General features: G+C 43.8%; 2 protein-coding genes across 5 annotated transcripts in view; both read left to right on the top strand.

The window, feature by feature from the left end:
- Nucleotides 1–6,162: 6,162 nt before the first annotated feature.
- LOC111965333 (E3 ubiquitin-protein ligase RNF4) lies at nt 6,163–9,184 on the top strand. Of its 3 annotated transcripts, none has more exons than XM_023989447.2 (8): nt 6,163–6,267; nt 7,045–7,177; nt 7,297–7,447; nt 7,527–7,603; nt 7,759–7,771; nt 7,912–8,035; nt 8,245–8,296; nt 8,419–9,184. In XM_023989447.2, the coding sequence occupies exons 2-8, from the start codon at nt 7,166–7,168 to the stop codon at nt 8,566–8,568; spliced, it is 579 nt and encodes a 192-aa protein (XP_023845215.1). In that variant the 5' UTR covers nt 6,163–6,267; nt 7,045–7,165; the 3' UTR covers nt 8,569–9,184. The 3 variants fall into 3 exon arrangements, with proteins under 3 accessions (XP_023845215.1, XP_023845217.1, XP_023845216.1); XM_023989449.2 differs by having other exon boundaries at nt 6,254–6,741; XM_023989448.2 differs by lacking the exon at nt 6,163–6,267 and adding an exon at nt 6,769–6,960.
- Nucleotides 9,185–10,018: 834 nt separating this feature from the next.
- fgfrl1a (fibroblast growth factor receptor like 1a) overlaps nt 10,019–19,572 on the top strand; it is a 91,002-nt gene continuing 81,448 nt past the window's right edge. The window contains exons 1-3 of one of the 2 annotated variants that reach the window (XM_023989444.2): nt 10,019–10,103; nt 10,543–10,586; nt 12,731–12,827. In XM_023989444.2, the coding sequence (XP_023845212.1) occupies nt 10,079–10,103; nt 10,543–10,586; nt 12,731–12,827 (166 nt within the window). In that variant the 5' untranslated portion in view covers nt 10,019–10,078. The remainder of the gene's footprint in view (nt 10,104–10,542; nt 10,587–12,730; nt 12,828–19,572) is intronic. The other variant, XM_023989445.2, reaches the window with a different exon arrangement.

Here is a 19,572-nt window from a genome sequence, read left to right as displayed (position 1 = left end):
GAAGTGTACCTATGATAAAAATTACAGACCTCTACATGCTTTGTAAGTAGGAAAACCTGCAAAATCGGCAGTGTATCAAATACTTGTTCTCCCCACTGTATCAGCTGATGTAAGTAGGGCTATATAAATACATTTGATTTGATAAGTATTCAAACCCTTTGCTCTGAGACTTGTTTACATTTATCATCCTTGAGATGTTTCTACAACTTAAATGGAGTCCACCTGTGGTAAATTCAATTGATTGGACATGATTTCACAGTGCATGTCAGTGCAAAGACCAATCCATGAGGTTGTAGGGATTGTCCGTAGAGCTCCGAGACAGAATTGTGTTGAGGCACAGATCTGGGGAACAGTAATAAAAAATGTCTACAGCATTGAAGGTCCCCAAGAACACAATTTCCTCCATCATTCTTATATGGAAGAAGTTTGGAACCACCATGACTCTTCCTAGAGCTTGAAAATGAATACATTTTCAACCTGTTTTTGCTTTGTCTTTATTGGTTATTGTGTATAGATTGATGGTAGGGGGAACTATTTCATCCATTTTAGAATAAGGCTGTAACGTAACAAATGTGGAAAAAGTCAAGGGGTCTGAATACTTTCTAAATGCACTGTATACACTGTCAATTAATTTGTATTTTGATTATGCCATGATAGTCACTGCTAGACTGGTAACAACTTATAGCAGAGTAAACATGTTTGTTTGTTCGTTGTATCTTTGACTGGCTTTAGCTAAAGTAAGCTAGCTAATGTTAGCAAATAAGAGTAGCTCAATCTGGTAGCCGTCTATTCCACCCTTGTCTGGAAAACACTGTTACTATAGAATTGGCGATATAGCTAATTCACTATTTGTTTGTGTGATGGTGACGTTAGCAATGATGAATGTGTATAAATCTTCTATGGTTGGTTAGTTGGTTCTTAGCCAGTCTCAGCTGAATAGCAATCATGACGCCAAATTTAGTGACGCTAGTTAGCTAACAGCAAGCAGAAAATATTGAAATGTCCATGTTGGGTATGGTAAGCTAGCCGGTCTAATATAGATCAATACAATTAGTGGGTGGGGTGGTTAAATTGTGTATTGTTGTGTACTCTGTTGTAGGTGGTACAGAGTCTGATTCCAAGTTGAAGGTTAGTTGGCAATTTTTTTTACAAGCTGACGGCTAAGATAGCTCAATTTACAGTAAGCATGGTATAAACATGAATTGGGTAGTGTTTGTGTTATGGGGTTACAGGTGGTTACATGTAGCCTGAGGACCACAGAGTCTCTTCCAGACCATGAAATCAATTTAGTCTACCCCTCTTATTTATCTTAGTAAAACTCTTATCTAGAGTCATTCCACAGTGCCCTGCTGAAAAACACCCCAAAGCGGTAGCATTTTGGGTACACAACTATGAGGGAGCCGACACACCTTGCGGTTATGGAGCACAACAAGATTGTGGGACAGAAACCAGCAAGGGACGCTGAAAGATATAACATCAAGACTACAACAGTAATGACACAACCACCTCATTATTCTCTCTGCAGATTCTCAAAACACAATACAAATCCATGTCTACAAAAAGCCCCTGCAAAAGGCTATTTTACAGACAATACTTTGAGATGAGGAAGGGGTTTTGGTTCTGAAGGGTTGTGCTTAGACCAGCGTTTCCCAAACTCTGTCCTAGGGACCCGAAGGAGTGCACGTTTTGGTTTTTGCCCTAGCACCACACAGCTGATTAAATTTATAAACTCATTATCAACATTTGGTTATTTGAATCAGCTCCTGTGTAGTCCTCCACAATTAATGTGCCACCAACCTCCTGTGTTCAGAACGACACCTGTTGAGGCATTGCAGGTGGATAGTGGGGAACTGTCACTGAGGATAAGGCGGGACACACCTGCATTAGCATACTGGGCGAGGTTGAAAGGGTGTTCAGAAGGACATCCTGTGGTCACGGCAACTGGGGAATGCAGGGAGTGAGGGGTGGGAAAGCAGAAGGCGTACGGGTGGACAATTGGGCAGAAGGTGGTAGAATATGGACTGGGGGAGAGAGAGATGGGGCCGGCAATTGCATTGGGGAACTTTCCTCTGTGGCTGTTTTGTAGATGTGGACATGATTGAGGGCAGGAGAGAATGGGGTGAAGACGTGAGAATGGTGTTTGGAGAGATATATAGATAATTGGTTTAATTTGTTTTTAAGGATATATACAGATGGTTCAAAGGACCCAGTCAGTAGTAGGGTGGGGGCAGGGGTGTATATCCCATATTTCAATGTTAGAATATGTAAGCGGTTAACTAATTCTGCATCAGTTAGTGCGGCTGAGTTGATGGCCATGATAGGTTTGAGATGGTTGGAGGAGGTGAAACCACTCAGAGTGGTGAGCTGCTCTGATTTGCCTGCAGTGTTGGGTAGTGTGAAGATGGGCAGGTCAGATAGGGGAGACTTGTTTGTGGAGATGATGGAATTGGAGAGGATGGGAGTGGTAGTAAGCTTTTACTGGGTTCCCGCCCATCGGGTTGTGGGTAATGAGAAGGCCAATGTGGTGGCTAAGAGTGCTGTGAGGAGAGAGGGGGTATTTTACTGAGGTCCCGCTGGGCCGTAGGGAAGTCAAGTCCTTGATCCGGGCAAAAGGGCTTGGTCTTTGGCAAATGGAATGGGATGCTAGTAATAAGGGGAGACAATTTTTTTGCATGTACTGGTCAGTAAAGGAAGAGGTGGGGAGTATGGGATGTATGAGAGAGGAAGTTGTGTGGAGTAGACTACGGTTTGGGCACACAGGTTTGAATGGCACATGTGGATGATAGGGAGACATGAAACAGGTCTGTGTGATGAGTGTATAGTGGAGGAAAATGGTGGAGCATGTGTTGATATTTTGTGAACTGTATGACGTAGATAGGGAGAGATTGTGTGAAAGGGTTGGGGTTTGGGTGGTGTAGTGGGAAGTGGTGTCTAGGGCTCTATTTCACTTTCTTGGAGGAACAGGACTAGTGAAGAGAATTTAATTTAGGTAGGCCGTGACTGGCCTCACACTCCAGTACAGTTGGTGGCGGTGTATGCACCTTAAAAGTTGGCTGTGATCTGCCAACCCAATCCCAAAGGACAGAAGAAGCTGTGCTTCAAAAAGTGATTGAGAAGGTATGCTGCTAACTACCCTTAGTTTTAAAACTATATTATTTATCAGTTGATACGTCTATGACCAGTCCCTCAAACAAAATGTTGAATGGATGGCAGAAGTGGATGCTGAGTTCGAGTCAAGCAGCGCATCAAGCAAAGTTGGTGACGACAAATGTTCAGAACGGAAACTGATGGCGGAAGTGGATGCTGAGTTCGAATCAAGAAGCGTGTCGAGCAAAGTTGGTGAAAACTAATGTTCTGAATAGACAACAGTAGTAGCGGAAACTGGAACAAAAAGGCATTTAAAAAACAATTGGAGTGGAGGATACGTGTATGAATGATAATGAATCGCTTCTTGTTGGGATGTGTTTGTTGAGTAAGGATGCATATGTGGGAAACCCGTTTGAGGTGTCAAAAATTCTGAAGTATGCGCTTGGGAAAGTGGAGTCTGTCAGAGTGACCAGGAGTGGTCTTATTTTGATTTAATTGTACATCTGAAGAACAGAGGAAGATTGCAGTGAGCCTCAAACGAATCCGGACAACAGAAGTTTTGTGTTTTGACTTCGTAGTAGAGCACCCGTCAAAGGAGTCATCTCAGGAGTGACAATGGATGTTCAGGTTGAATACCTGGTGAAAATTCCTGATGTGGCTGGTGCCTGGCATCTGACCCACTGGGTGAATGGAGAAAAGTAAGAAAGTCTGTTGGTCAATCAAATCTCCTATGCGGAGGAGAGTAAAATAATTGAGAAAGCAAGTGATTCTAGTGAAGATATCAAAAGACACCCTGCGTGTTAAAAAGGTGGATTTTGTGGCGTTCATTACCACCATTATAAACTGTACGGCACAAGTCTCGAAGTCTAAGAAACTGGACATTTTTGTGGCTGCGGCAGAAAAGTTTTTGGGACTTAAGGATTTTACATCTGAAGACTTGCAAAGTTGTACTAGTGCCCGGAGACCCTCCCTCCCAGGTTCCCCTTGAGCCTGTGTAGGGATCAGATCTGTTTTAACAGAAAGTTGTTTGATTTAGTTTTATTCATTTATTTTGGGTAATTTTGTTCCATTTTTGTAAACAACAGACGAAGTAGCTGCTTTACAAGTGGGATGCACTGTTGAGCGCTACATCCCGAGGGGTTTGTGCTGATTGTACGGGGATTGTGACAGCAGGTTAAATGGCGTCACTTGAGAAGGCAAGAAAAAGATGTATGTCAGGAGAAGTGCAGTATTATCATAAGGAGAGTTATACAGAGGAAGAATGGAGGGAAAAGGAGAGGCGGAGGAGGTCTGAGAGAGAGAGGGAGGAAGAGGGTGAGCTTGAGTCAGTTATAAATGGTGGGGAAAAGGAGATGGTTTGTTAAAGAAGAATGGTAGAAAGTGTAAGCAGAAAGAGTTGAAGACAGAAGGAGAAATGGAAGTGATTGAGGGCGAAGTATTGGAGGTGATAGGCGTGTTGAAGTTCTCGGAGCCCGAGGCTTTTACCGAGGGTCAGGATAAAGATGAGTCTCTGACAGTAGGAGTGAAGTTTTTGGAAAAAGTGGACCCTTGCCTTTTGGCTGATCCATTTGAAGTTTCAGGGTGGGTGAAAACAGAGTTGGGTGCTGTTGAATCGGTGAGGGTATCCAGATGTGGTATTGTGATAATTATATGTTTCTGCTGGTCAGAGGGAGCAAGCACTCCATGTTAAACGAATGGGGGAAAGCAATGTGAATTGTTTTGCTCTCAAGAAAAGGGTGCCATTGAAAGGAGTGAATACTGGAGTAGTAGTAAATGTGAAAGCTGACCAACTGAAGGGGAAGATTCCCGGTGTTTGTGATGCTCGTCGTTTGCTGCGACGCAAACAGGGTGGCGTGAGTGGAGAAACATGGTCGTTGTCTGTTCTTTTGAGTTTTGATGTTGTCTTTGCCCGACAAAGTGATGTTAGGATATATAAGTTATCCTGTACAAGCTTTCATGCCAACTACATTACATTGTTACAGGTGTCAAGCTTATGGGCATGTGGCAGCAGTGTGTAGGAGGGAGGCTCCTAGGTGTGCAGAAGAGCATGAGACAAAGGAATGTGTAGCATTGGGGAAAGTAGTGGTTTGTGTTAATTGTAGGGGTGCTGGGGATCAGAAATGTCATGTATGAGAGAGGCAGGTTGAGCTTTCCAGGGTTAGAGTAGTGCAGAAGTTGTCATATGCTGAGTCAGTGAAGAAAGTAGAGGAAGATGGGTCAAGGGGGAGGGATCCTGAGAGAAGTGGTGAGAGTAGACGATCTGTAACAGTACATAGGGATCCACCAACAAGGTATATATGTTTCAGTAAGATTTCATTTTTGGCATTTATAGTAATGGTTAAAAACTTGCAGAAAATAGAGGTTGTGGTGGCAGCTGTAGAGAAGTATTTGGGTGTGCGAGACTTGACATCAGAAGATGTCCCACCCCTACAATGGAAATTATGTAAAAATGTACCTCTAGCCACTTTAAACAATGCCACTTAATATAATGTTTACATACCCTACATTACTCATCTCATATGTATATGTATATACTGTACTCTATATCATCTACTGCATCTTGCCATCTTTATGTAATACATGTATCACTAGCCACTTTAAACTATGCCACTTTATGTTTACATACCCTACATTACTCATCTCATATGTGTAGACTGTACACTATACCATCTACTGCATCTTGCCTATGCCGTTCTGTACCATCACTCATTCATATATCTTTATGTACATATTCTTTATCCCTTTACACTTGTGTGTATAAGGTAGTAGTTGTGGAATTRTTAGGTTAGATTACTTGTTGGTTATTACTGCATTGTCGGAACTAGAAGCACAAGCATTTCGCTACACTCGCATTAACATCTGCTAACCATGTGYATGTGACAAATAAAATTTGATTTGATTTGATTTGATTTGAAGAGTTACAGGGTGTGTTAAGTGGTGGTGTCCCATCCTTCCAGGCTGTTGGCCTGAAGTAGTACTAAATACATTTTAATAGTGGAGTATGGTAAAAAAAAAAAAAAAAAATTGTGAGTGTAATGTTAGATGGTAGGGTATTTGTTGTATTTTCTTTTTTTGTAGAGTTATACTCCAGTCTAGTAGGTGGCAGTAATGCAACATTTATTGGATGCCAACGGCCTTTAAATCTCATCAAGAAGCACCATAGAAGAAGTGATTGAAGAGGTAGGCTGCTGTTAACCACCCTTAGTTTTAAAACTAGATTATTTATCAGTTTATTCATCTATCACCAGTCCCTTATACAAATGTTGAATTGTGTTGTTGATGTTATGTAAAAGTAAAGCTGATCCCGTTTGTAAACCAGGAGCTAGAGCTTGCGTAGAGCGTGTTAGCATTGCTAGCTAAATTAGCTACCTTTGTTGGTTGCTAGCTAGCTAGTTGTCTTTGCTTTGTTAGCTAACTAGCTCAAATGCTAATTCTAGCTAGCTCATGTTTTGATTCGCCATTGTGTTTATTAATTTTATTGCCAGATACATTAGCTAGTTGGTTAGGTACATGTCATGCTTAATACACCGTGTTAATTTCCATTTTGTCGTGATAAACCAACGCTTGATGAGCTTCCCAGCTCAGACCCAGCTAATATTAGCTAACTGACGTTATTGTAGCTGACGAGCAGTTTTGTGATTACAGCAACTAAAGGTTAGTTGCCAGCTTACTAGCTAAATACATTTTTTTCCCGTTACGTTAAGCAGATGAACACAGAGAGGGGTTGCAGATTTGATTAATTTTACAAGCTAATATGTTACAAGTTGTCAACAACACTGTGCTTTGACTTTGTGGTTAGGGAGTGGATCTCAGAATACTGTTAACGATAGACTATTGTTTGTGTTCTTCAGCTGCTGTGTTGTGTTCATAAAGGTTAGTTATGGCCAATGGTTTGTTGTTTATCAGATGTGTGAAGGCTTTTTATGTAACTTAATTGGTTTATTTTTCTCTCACCAGATTATTGTTAAATTGGTCCAAGAACTTTGGAATCAGTTGGAACGGATGTAGATTTTTCAGTGTGTACTACTACGTAACATTTGACCATTTTTGATTTCACTCACATCTTCCCTATCGCAACATGAGCAGTACAGTAAGTCCTCACATGTGCACCCAGGGCCACGTGATAACCCTCCAACACCTTCAGTTAAATTTTCACAGACATTTAGCAAAGGTGTCTGGTTTCTAAGAAGTAGTGCTTTGTTGTCACAGACACAGAGGAAAAGAAGGACTGGAGTCCCCTCAAGTTCCAGACGCACGGCCAAGAGTAGCAGAGTCACCACAACCAGTGTGCGACCTCCTGCTGCAGCATCAGCAGCAGTCCCAGAGACCATTGATGTGCTGGAGAGCAGCAGGACTACTAGTGGGTAGCAATGGCTTTATGCTTTTCTTTGTCATTTTGGTTGATTATGGAAATTCTAACCCGTCTATTGGCTGTGCAGGTGAGGAGGTGGTGGACTTGACATGTGAAGGTTCTGAGTTGACTGTGGTTGACTTGACCAACAATGATTCTGTGGTGGTGAGTTTGTGAGCTTTCTTTATGCAAATAATGATGTATACATATAACTGTTTTTAATGTATTTATAAGAATATGCTTTTGTCACTGTTGTAAAGACTGACATGTTGACATTTGTTTCTTTTCCACCACTGCGTGATTGCGAATGGGGAAACCAGGTTGTCGATGAAGGTAATTCATTGCTTTTCCTCAATCGCAACAATTATATTTAGATTAAAATATGTTTTGGTCCTCTAATAAAGTAAGCATTTATTACTATGTCAAGCATGTCTTTTTCTGTGAGTTTGTCTATCTGCTTGTGTCTATCTCAGGGCCTCATGGCAGACGTGAAGCTGACAGTGAGAGTTACGTACTGAGCAGTGATGAGGAGGAGGATACTAATGGAGGCCTCAGTGCCGACCTCCTGTCCTCTCTACAGGCCAGCAGTAGAGCCAGGTACTAAGCCCCTCAACCCCTCTGGCTATGATAATCTCTTCAGATGACATATCAAACTTTTTTTAAATCAATTTTATTTGAAAATTGAAGCACATTAAAGCAACGTCATCCTCATCCATCGATTTATCCACTCATAATATTTGCCATGTGACCACTGAAATCAAGACATTGAGTTATGGTAGACCCTGATGGTCTCTTGTCCTCCATAGGTCTACTCCAGGGACAGTCAGCTGCCCAGTGTGTATGGACGCCTATGCTGAGGTAAGCGAAGCATAATTCAACGTGTGTGAAGGTGACTATGTCAAACTGTAATTGCTGTGTAGCTACCAGAATGTGAAGTTGTCCCTTCAACTAAGATGGAGCTCTTTCTCTTCTTCCTCTAGATCATTGAAAGTGGGAGACTAGTAGTCTCCACAAAATGTGGTCACCTGTTCTGCAGTCACTGCCTCCGCGACTCACTGTTGAGATCCCACACTTGCCCAACCTGTAGAAAGAAACTGACCCAGAAGCAATGCCACCCCATATACATCTGACATCAAACACCCATAAGACTCACCCATTGGTTTCAACCTCGCCAAACCTGCAAGACTTTTAATCATACCTTCTCATCTCACTTCCCCCTACTGGACTTAAGAATAATTTTTACATTTATATACACATCATGTGTATGTAAATCTGACCGATGCTTTTGTCTTTCTTCTGCAATGAAAGAAGCAGGAGCATAGGGACGTACTCTTATGCCAGCACACATTCACTTAGATTTTTGCAATTTTCTTCCACTGATTTTCCTACTGCTCTCCATTCATTTCATAGTGAACAGATCATTCTAAAGCTGCATCCCCAGTAACCACAACCAAGAAAAGAACTAAGCTCAGAATCATTTATTTTTTGCTCTTAAGAAGCCACATGTGATGTTGTATTGGTAGCAATCACACGTGACTGGCACTCAATTGCAATGAGAACTCAACTCGAAAGTAGAAATGTCGATTTTTATTGCTGCTGAGTAGGTGGATGTCTGAATGATGGGTGTTGCTTGAATTTGGTCATCACCATTGTAAATATTGTTGTATGTTTTGTATATATGGTTGAATGACAAGTTAAGGTGCGCCTAATCTGTAAGCTTCAATAAAACACATTTATGATTGTAAAGGTTTGTTACATGTTTTGCTCACCTGACCCAGATAGTTTATTCTCACAGCCAGAGTGACAGACTGTGAGAAGAGACAAGTCCAAACGTAGGACATTGCATTGTCGAGCCCTCATGCCGACTTGCTAAATAGCTTTTTTTTTAATTACATGTTTTCACTGACTTTTACATTGAATTTCATTTGTAAACTTTGAATTATTTTATATTCTGAACTACATGTAACTTGGCTGACTCCGTTGTGACACGCATCCCCTCAAATGTCCACTAAGGGGCAGTATCTTCTTGCGCATGCATGGTCTGTTGTCCAATAATGATCAATGATAATACAGTTTCTTCTCCATCCTCATTGCAAGGGGTGTGTTACTTGATTAACATATTACCAAACACAGGGTTTATTTCTTGGACCCAGAATAAACCTAGTCCAGGACTAAATTATCTATGGAGATTTTACATGGAGTGTGTTTTAGTCCAGGACTAGGCTTAATCTGAGTATGAACAACTGTCCCTTTCTCATATATCTAATTTTCTTCAAATGACAATTTTCTTTTATGTTGTTGACCTATTTCCTAATGTTGGCGCAGTGTGTATTTATAACACCCAAACCATACCATTTTAATAAATAATCAGTGTGTCATATTACATAATGAAAATAGAAGTTCAATTTACCAACTCAGTGTTATTACTTTGGAATTACATAATGCATTTAGTACATTTAATTTGTGTTTTATTATTATGAATATTATATTTTTGTTTAATTATTATGACGTAGTCCATGATGTTAATAGCAGAACTGCCCTAAGCGAAAGAGTTAATTCTTGAACTGTGTTGAATAGCTACTTGGGCTACTCTGTGATTGGGCAAAAATTCCGAGGTCGGACGGACCGCAGTTCCCACTAATGCGGTCGATTCCTGGATGGCAAGGTATGTTAGCTCAATTATTGCAGTAAATTATTTAGATGTAAATGGTATTTGGGATTAAAAAAGAGACAACTGCTTCTCTTCCAAAATGGATAATGGTAGGAGTTAACTGTAACGCGAGCACAGGGCTTTTATTTAGTTTTGACGCACGCTCGGTCCGGTGTGTTGGGACTCGCACGAGCGTGATGTGATGACCGTCAATTTAAATAAAACTAGCCATATTTTAGCTGCATGTTTGACATTAAGGTTTTATAGTGTTATTTTTCTTAGAGGGTAACATTGTATCCAGTAACTGAGCCAAGAATACTTTGAGCGAAAGTGCGTGCAGTTCAACTTTTAGTGTTCAACTTTTAGTGGATATTGATATGTTAATTATGTGGATTAAATCACCTTTATTGATGCGAATGTAATGACAATGTAATCATGATAAACTTGTCATTAGTGGGAAACCGATTCAAGACAAATCATTGCTGCTGGACGTTTCAGGTAAGTCCCTAACTTGTATTAATATCAAAGTGTTATTGGCCCAGATCACAATGCGATTATTTATAAGCAGCTGATTTTAGAAGGATGCAGGTTTGTTGTAGACCTGTAATAAAAAATACATACGTAGCCAATTGGAATACTTTTTAACTTTCAATTTATACTACAGATTATTACTTATGTATTACTAATAGAATAGTACACAACTGTATTGCATAAATCAATATTGTGTTAATTATAGTTCTGCTATATTACCTTACAAAGCTATTATTTGTAGTCCACATCTGAGTGTAGAATGTTTTAATTCCACTGATTCAGCATTCATGGATCTATGTGTGCATGAGAGTGGATGGGACTTGAGTCTTTGCTTTCTAACATGTTTAATAAGCAGGTAGATTAGCTGTAGCCTATACAACAGCATCTACACTATATATACAAAAGTATGTGGACATCCCGTCAAATTAGTGGATTTGGCTATTTCAGCCACATGTGTTACTGACACGTATAAAACACGAGCACACATCCATGCTATCTTCATAGACAAACATTGGCAGTAGAATGGCCTTACTGAAGAGTTCATTGACTTTCAACGTGGCACTGTCATAGGATGCCACCTTTCCAACAAGTCAAATTTCGGCACTGCTAGAGCTGCCCCGGTCAACTGTGTTGTGCTGTTATTGTGAAGTGGAAACGTCTAGGGGCAACAACAGCTCAGCCGTGAAGTGGTAGGCCACAAGTCGACAGAATGGAACCAACGAGGGCTGAAGTGCGTAGCGCGTACAAATCGGCTGTCCTCGGTTGCAACACTCACTACCGAGTTCCAAACTGCTTCTGGAAGCAACGTCAGCACAAGAACTGTTCGTTGGGAGCTTCATGAAATGAGTTTCCATGGCCAAACAGTCGCACACAAGCCTAAGATCACCATGCGCAATGCCATGTGTCGGCTGGAGTGGTGTAAAGCTCGCCTACAGTGGAAACACGTTCTCTGGAGTGATGAATCACGCTTTGCCATCTGGCAGTTCGACGGACAAATCTGGGTTTGGAGAACGCTACCTGCCCGAATGCGTAGTGCCAACTGTAAAATTTGGTGGAGAATAAATAATGTTTTTGGGCTGTTTTTCATGATTCAGGCTCCTTAGTTCCAGTGAAGGGAAATATTAACGCTACAGCACACAATGACATTCTAGACGATTTTGTGCTTCCAACAGTTTGGGGAGGCCCTTTCCTTTTTCTGCATGACGATGCCTCCATGCACAGAACGAGGTTCATACAGAAATGGTTTGTCGAGATCGGTGTGGAAGAACTTGACTGGCCTGCACAGAGCCCTGACCTCAACCCCATTGAAAACCTTTGCGATGAAATGGAACGCCGACTGCAAGGCAGGCCTAATTGCCCAACATCATCGCCCAACATCAGTGCCTGACCTCACTAATGCTCTTGTGGCTGAATGGAAGCAAGTCTCCTCAGCAATGTTCTAACATCTAGTGGAAAGCCTCCCCAGAAGAGTGGAGCCTGTTATAGCAGCAAAGGGGGGACCAACTCCATATCAATGCCCATGAGATGTTCGACGAGAAGATCTCCACATACTTTTGATCATGTAGTATGTAACCCATTCTAAGACAATGAGAGGAGGATAGGTGTAGTTCCCCAATAGCTGATGATTTAACAGTCAATTAAACGCTTGTTATGTTATGTATTTGATCAAAGATTAAATGGAAAACTCTAAAGGATTTTCATTTTGGATTTCAAATTACTTGTTTGTTGTGCAAACTGGCAGAAAGAATAACTCCTCTAACCAGAAACATAGGGACATATGGACAAATGAAGAGCTCCTCATTTAATTGAAGTTCATGAATAAAAAGCCTATGTTGCTTTTCCGGAAACTAATTTTATAGTGATGGGGACAGACGTCTTGTGTTTTTCGGTCTGTTAAAAGATTAACAACTTATTTTATTGTTACTAGTTTCGACTGTAATTCTGTTATATTTCCTCAATGCCTTGACTATGCCACTTCCAAAAGAAACTTCTGTGAGAAATATAATTTGGTTGTAAAGCATAATATACAGTAGCTTAAGATGTGATATGGATAATAACAATGTGTTCTTGCACCTCTCCTCACTGTGAATTTACTTTTTTCTTTCTCTAAGATTTCAAGTGTTGAAGCCTTCCATCCAGAAAGAATGGGACTTTTATGCATTTGTCTGCTCATTTGTGAGATAATCCTGTTGTCGGACTGTGCACGGGGTGAGTAGTAACGTAGTAGTAATGAACAATAATAACTGAGCGTTTTAGTGGATCTGTAGGCAACCATCTTCAAAAAGTGCCTCACCACAATGAATGATATCTACTACAAGCTGTACACAATTGTGGTTGTGTAACTCCAAGTTGGTGGTATAGTCCATTCAGGCTAAGGGCCTATCTTCCGTTTTCTAACGGACCTTGCCTAGATCACACAGACTTTGGGACAGTAACCTTTGGGATACTTGGTGTGCAAGTGTCAAGTGAGGCATGCTGATAGAGTGTAGTCCTAACCTAGACTCAACATGCCACTGGTCGTCAGCTCTGGCCTGCCTGTCTGGGGAAAGCGAAGGGGCATGGGGGGACCCAAACACACGGCGCCCAGGCAGATTGGATCGGTGAGAGCCCTAGCCTGAACAATGCAGCATTCACAATCACACAGTCGAGCCGTCATGGAGACGCTTAGGCAAAAGTAAACAGAGACCCATAGAGAGCAATGTGATTAGATTAGGCAATTATGTTTGTTTGCTGTGCAATGCCACAGCGTTTCCGACCATGAATGGAGCAACACGGCAAGGAGTGCTGTGGGCTAAAAAGTAGAAGAGACAACATGTCTTCCTGGTGATGATATCGGAGGGGTTTACTCACTAGCTTAGCCTAGTTAGCGCCTTATTGGGTAGACAGAGGGAGAGACAGACTAAACGTTTCTCTATCATGATGGCATGCGGATATCAGAGCAAGGAACGTTTTACCATTTTTATAAGGTCTGATATGACACGTTTGATAAGACAGTGAAAAGCAGGGTGGTTGTGTTGAAAACAAAATACCTCAGAGGTACTGAGACAGAATCAGAGATTATTTTCCAATTGAATGTCAGATACGTTGCGCTCTATTTTTCCAAGCACTGTGATTTTGACGTACTGTGGTGGCTCAACAACGACTACTCAACATACAGTAGAAAAGGTTGAGTCCACATCAACACACTTCTCCTCATGGAAAACATTTCCTGACATTATATCGATATTTTGTGACCTGAGTTTGATACCTTCATATGTGAACTTGTTGGAGAAGAAAAGGAATGGACATTCAAAACTACAGGTCAATTAATACTTTTTTTTAAGGATTTTTTTTCTAGAGGAAGAGTCCAGGTTGATTGCTATGATATGGAACGTGGCAAAAAATGATCCCCCAACCCCATTTGAGCGCTCCCCTACTGACCAAGTTTGCTGTTCCTGGTGTGTCCTTGTTGCACGGGGAATGCAGAACATCACGTCAGATGACAAATATTTTCCGCTGCTAGCGGAAGCACAGTTTGGGTCCGGCTGCCAGAGAGGCATGTGAACCGTATATGCTTATGCAATGATTCTGGGTCTGAGTCTGAGCAGCTGAAAGGTGAGGGTTTTACTCTCTTTGGTGCATGCCTGAGAGAGAGTATTCATGCATAAATGTGGGCATTAATGTCTGTGTTAACTTTTATTTTTATTTTTTAAATTTAACCTTTATATTTAACTAAGCAAGTCAGTTAAGAACAAATTCTTATTTACAATGACGGCCTACCCCGGCCAAACCCTAACCCGGACGACGCTGGGCCAATTGTGCGCTGCCCTATGCGACTCCCAATCACGGCCGGTTGTGATACAGCCAGGAATCGAACCAGGGTCTGTAGTGACGCTGAGATACAGTGCCTTAGACCGCTGTTGCACTCGGGAGCCCGACTAATGGGGAAAACAACGAAGTCATGGGATGGTTGACATAACGCAATTTTTAAAAATTATGATCACAAATGAAATACAACTGCATTCATTTAGGTATCACTCATTTGACTCCTTATGACGCACATTATTAAACTAAGTACATTTAAAACTCCATCCACACTGGAGGCAAGATGCGGTGGGACCCAGCTATAAGCACAGGATCTTGGTGCAGCAAAGGTAGACTAAATACTACAGCATTGCATTTAAACAAAGGCGGCAGGCAGCCATATGGACGTGTGGGGGCTATTGGAGGTGGAACTGTTGGGTTTGTAGGGGCATGCTGTGCACTGTACAAACTAGGACCACCCTGCAGCTACATGCTGGTGTGTCAGTGAGAGGCAGCCTTCCAAGATTCATGATTGAGCATCTGGACACGTCTTCATAGAGCAAACAACAAAATGGGCTGATGCTCTAAACACATACACCTATCTAACTTTCTTGTATTCGTCTGAGCCTTCTAAAAGTCAATAGAAACTGAGATGAGTAGTAGCAGCACATTTGTAGAGTCTGCTCTTTCTCTCCCTCAATCTCTCCCTCCTTCCATCCTTGGGCTCCCGAGTCGCACAGCAGTCTAAGGCACTGCATCTCAGTGCAAGAGGCGTCACTACAGTCCCTGGTTCGAATCCAGGCTGTGTCACATCCGGCCATGATTGGGAGTCCCATAGGGCGGCGCAAAATTGGCCCAGCATCGTCTTGGTTTGGCCGGGGTAGGCCGTCATTGTAAATAAGAATTTCTTCTTAACTAACTTGCATAGTTAAAGGTTAAATAATAAAAAATACAAAAATAATCTCTCTCTCTCCTCCTCACACTGCAGCAGTTTATGGCTAGGTCTAAGCCAGAGGAAATGTGTGAAGTTAATGTAGAGTGTTGGAGAAACATAGCTGACCCATTGTGTAGCCTTTTGTCACTTCACAATCCTTCATAGCTCTGTAGTAAATTTGAGAATATCGACAGAGCCTGCGGTGTGGGTTTAAACAAACAGTAGTTAATGTTTGAATAGGGATCAATGCATATGTCTAGGTAAAAGGCAATGCTATTAACAATGATCATAAAGTGTGTATATTGAGACGTGTCATAAAATGAAAATATTGCAATGTAGTAATTTACAAATAATGGTGCAAACAAAATGTAAGGCACAAAACCATCAGGCAAATCTCACACATAAACCGTTTTCCAGACGTGACAAACATAGCTGAGTGTGAGTAAGGAATGAGAGATTGGCTCCAAATTCATCTCAATGAGGAGGATGGATCCATAGAGAAAGGCTGCTGTCAGACTACAGGCCATAAAGTGGTTATTAGATTGCCAAATGGTGTTTACACAGACACCATCTTTCTCTCACCCCTTCTCATTAGCATTGGGCTGCTAATCATATTCCTTAGTAATGAAGCTGTATTAGTACATTGATTTAAGACTGGGAACAGCATGTTGATGATGTGGTTATTAGTAAATACAGGCTGGTTTAAAAAATAACTGAATTGTCCCATTAAATGGGAGCTCAGATAAAGTTAGCTTAGCACCCCTGGTGTTTGGTTTTAATGTGTCCATCAAGACACCTCACGGGTAGGTTGATGGGATAGGTGTTGTGTGTGTGAGTGAGAGACCTACGTAGCATGCAGAGGCGCATGGAATGTGGAGTAGTGTGCCTATATTCTGAGGAGAGCTCACAACACACAAGCACACACACACAGAGCAAGAGAAATAAGAGGCATTTTAATGAGCAGGACAGCAGAGAGAGGGGAGGCATTTTACTGAGCCTGAAAGCAACTGAACAAAGTCTGAAGTAAATTATCTCACCATTTCACCCCATTCAACCTTTACCATCAGCCTCCACCTGGTAATTGCTAAGGCAACATGACTTCACAGGACTGAGGTCACAAATATTAACTGTGCTGAGAGTACGATAAAAAAAAGAGCGAGATGGACAAAAATCCATATTACAATTTATCACTATAATGCTAAATTGAACAATAAGTTTATAACAATGTGTACCACTTTTTTACATTTTATATATTACCCTTAAAACTACTACTACTAATTTGAATGTTGTAGCTTTCAATTGTCCCATTAACAATCACCCATATTAGCGAACTTATTTTATTTAAAACCTCACATTTCTCTAGTAGGGCCCTATAGGTTATATATCGTAAAGAACAATATCAGCAAAATGTCCACAATAAGTGGTCGGTTTGGCCGGTGTCAATCATTTTCGGTTTATCATCCCAGCTTTAGTGTACACACACATAGCCTTTATGTCCCGCCCTGGACTTAGTATTCTTTGTTTCCTTTATTATTTTAGTTAGGTCAGGGTGTGACATGGGGAATGTATGTGTTTTTGTATTGTCTAGGGTGGTTGTATGGTTTAGGGGGTTAAGTACAGTAGATGGGTTTGTGTTTAGTGTAGGTGTCTAGCGGTGTCTATGGTTGCCTGAATGGTTCTCAATCAGAGACAGATGTCATTAATTGTCTCTGATTGGGAGCCATATTTAAGACAGCCATAGGCACTAGGTTAATGTGGGTAATTGTCTATGTTGTACATTTGTAGCTTGTGTGTGCACTTACGTCTTTAGCTTCACGATCGTTTGTTGTTTTGGTTTCAGTTTGTTAAAGTGTTCGTTGCGTGTTTTTTTCCTTTTCTCTAAAAATAAAAGAKAATGTATTTTGCACACGCTGCGCCTTGGTCCACTCTCTCTCAGCAAGACGATCGTGACAGAATTACCCACCAAAGGACCAAGCAGCKTGTGAAACAGCAACAGGACCCACCTACACAGGATTCATGGACATGGGAGGAGATATTAGATGGAAAGGGACCTTGGGCACAACCGGGAGAATATCGCCTCCCTCGTGAAGAGCTGGAGGCAGCTAAAGCCGAGAGGAGGCGATATGAGGAGGCAGCACGGAAGCAAGGCTGGAAGCCCGTGAGTACAACCCAAAAATTTCTTGGGGGGGGGGTCTGAAAGGGAGTGTGGCGAAGTCAGGTAGGAGACCTGCGCATACTCCCTGTACTTACCGTGGAGAGCGAGAGTACGGACAGACACCGTGTTACGCAGTAGAGCGCATGGTGTCTCCTGTACGTGTTCATAGCCCGGTGCGGGTTATTCCACCTCCCCGCACTGGTAGGGCTAGATTGAGGATTGAGCCGGATGTCATGAAGCCGGCCCAACGCATCTGGCCACCAGTGCGTCTCCTCGGGCCGGCTTACATGGCACCAGCCTTACGCATGGTGTCCCCGGTTCGCCTACATAGCCCGGTGCGGGTTATTCCACCTCCCCGCACTGGTCGGGCGACGGGGAGCATACAACCAGGTAAGGTTGGGCAGGCTCAGTGCTCAAGGGAGCCAGTACGCCTGCACGGTCCGGTGTTTCCGGCGCCACCTCCCCGCCCCAGCCCAGTACCACCAGTGCCTACACCACGCACCAGGCTTCCAGTGCGTCTCCAGAGCCCTGTTCCTCCTCCACGCACTAGCCCTGTGGTGCGTGTCTCCAGCCCATTACCACCTGTGCCTACGCCACGCACCAAGCCTCCTGTGTGTTCCCAGAGTCCTGTGCGTCCTGTTGCTGCTCCCCGCACTAGCCCTGAGATGCGTGTATTCAGCCCGGTACCACCAGTGCCGGCACCACGCACTACGTCTAATGTGCGTATCCAGGGTCCAGTATGCCCTGTTCCTTCTCCCCGCACTAGCCTGAAGGTGCGTGTACTTAGCCCGGTACCTCCAGTTCCGGTACCACGCACCACGGATGGCTCAGATGGCGCTGGGCAGACGGCAGACTCTGGCCAGCTGAGGCGCACTTTAGGCCTCAGCTGGCCAGAGTCTGCCGTCTTGCCCAGCGCCATCTGAGCCATCCGTCTGCCAGCGCCATCTGAGCCATCCGTCTGCCCAGCGCCATCTGGGCCATCCGTCTGCCCAGCGCCATCTGAGCCATCCGTCTGCCCAGCGCCATCTGAGCCATCCGTCTGCCAGCGCCATCTGAGCCGCCCGTCTGTCCCGAGCCGTCAGAGCCGTACGTCAGTCAGGAGCCGCTAGAGCCGCCAGTCAGCCAGGATCGCCAGAGCGCCAACCAGCCAGGATCCTCCAGAGCCGCCAATCAGCCAGGATCTTCCAGAGCCGCCAATCAGCCAGGATCTTCCAGAGCCGCCAATCAGCCAGGATCTTCCAGAGCCGCCAATCAGCCAGGATCTTCCAGAGCCGCCAATCAGCCAGGATCTTCCAGAGCCGCCAATCAGCCAGGATCTTCCAGAGCCGCCAGTCAGCCAGGATCTGCCAGAGCCGCCAGTCAGCAGGATCTGCCAGAGCGCCAGTCAGCCAGGATCTGCCAGAGCCGCCAGTCAGCCAGGATCTGCCAGAGCCGCAGTCAGCCAGGATCTGCCAGAGCCGCCAGTTCAGCCAGGATCTGCCAGAGCCGCCAGTCAGCCAGGATCTGCCAGAGCCGCCAGTCAGCCAGGATCTGCCAGAGCCGCCAGTCAGCCAGGATCTGCCAGAGCCGCCAGTCAGCCAGGATCTGCCAGAGCCGCCAGTCAGCCAGGATCTGCCAGAGCCGCCAGTCAGCCAGGATCTGCCAGAGCCGCCAGTCAGCCAGGATCTGCCAGAGCGCCAGTCAGCCAGGATCTGCCAGAGCCGCCAGCCAGCCATGAGCAGCCAGATCCGCCAGCCAGCCATGAGCAGCCAGATCCGTCAGCCAGCCATGAGCAGCCAGATCCGTCAGCTAGCCATGAGCAGCCAGATCCGTCAGCTAGCCATGAGCAGCCAGATCCGTCAGCTAGCCATGAGCAGCCAAATCCGTCAGCCAGCCATGAGCAGCCAGATCCGTCAGCCAGCCATGAGCAGCCAGATCCGTCGCCAGCCATGAGCAGCCAGATCCGTCAGCTAGCCATGAGCTGCCGTCTCTTCAGTCCGGAGCTGCCGTCCCTCAGTCCGGAGCTGCCGTCCCTCAGTCCGGAGCTGCCGTCCCTCAGTCCGGAGCTGCCGTCCCTCAGTCCGGAGCTGCCTTCCAGTCAT

The sequence above is a fragment of the Salvelinus sp. IW2-2015 genome, linkage group LG6.1, assembly GCF_002910315.2.
Source record: "Salvelinus sp. IW2-2015 linkage group LG6.1, ASM291031v2, whole genome shotgun sequence".
In the NCBI taxonomy this organism is placed as follows: domain Eukaryota; kingdom Metazoa; phylum Chordata; class Actinopteri; order Salmoniformes; family Salmonidae; genus Salvelinus; species Salvelinus sp. IW2-2015.
This window is presented reverse-complemented; position numbering and strand designations above follow the sequence as displayed.

Coding starts and splice junctions, on each gene's coding strand:
- LOC111965333 (XM_023989447.2), top strand. Junction 7,448..7,526: donor GGAGAGCAGCAGGACTACTA/GTGGGTAGCAAT, acceptor TTGGCTGTGCAG/GTGAGGAGGTGGTGGACTTG. Junction 8,036..8,244: donor CAGGCCAGCAGTAGAGCCAG/GTACTAAGCCCC, acceptor TGTCCTCCATAG/GTCTACTCCAGGGACAGTCA.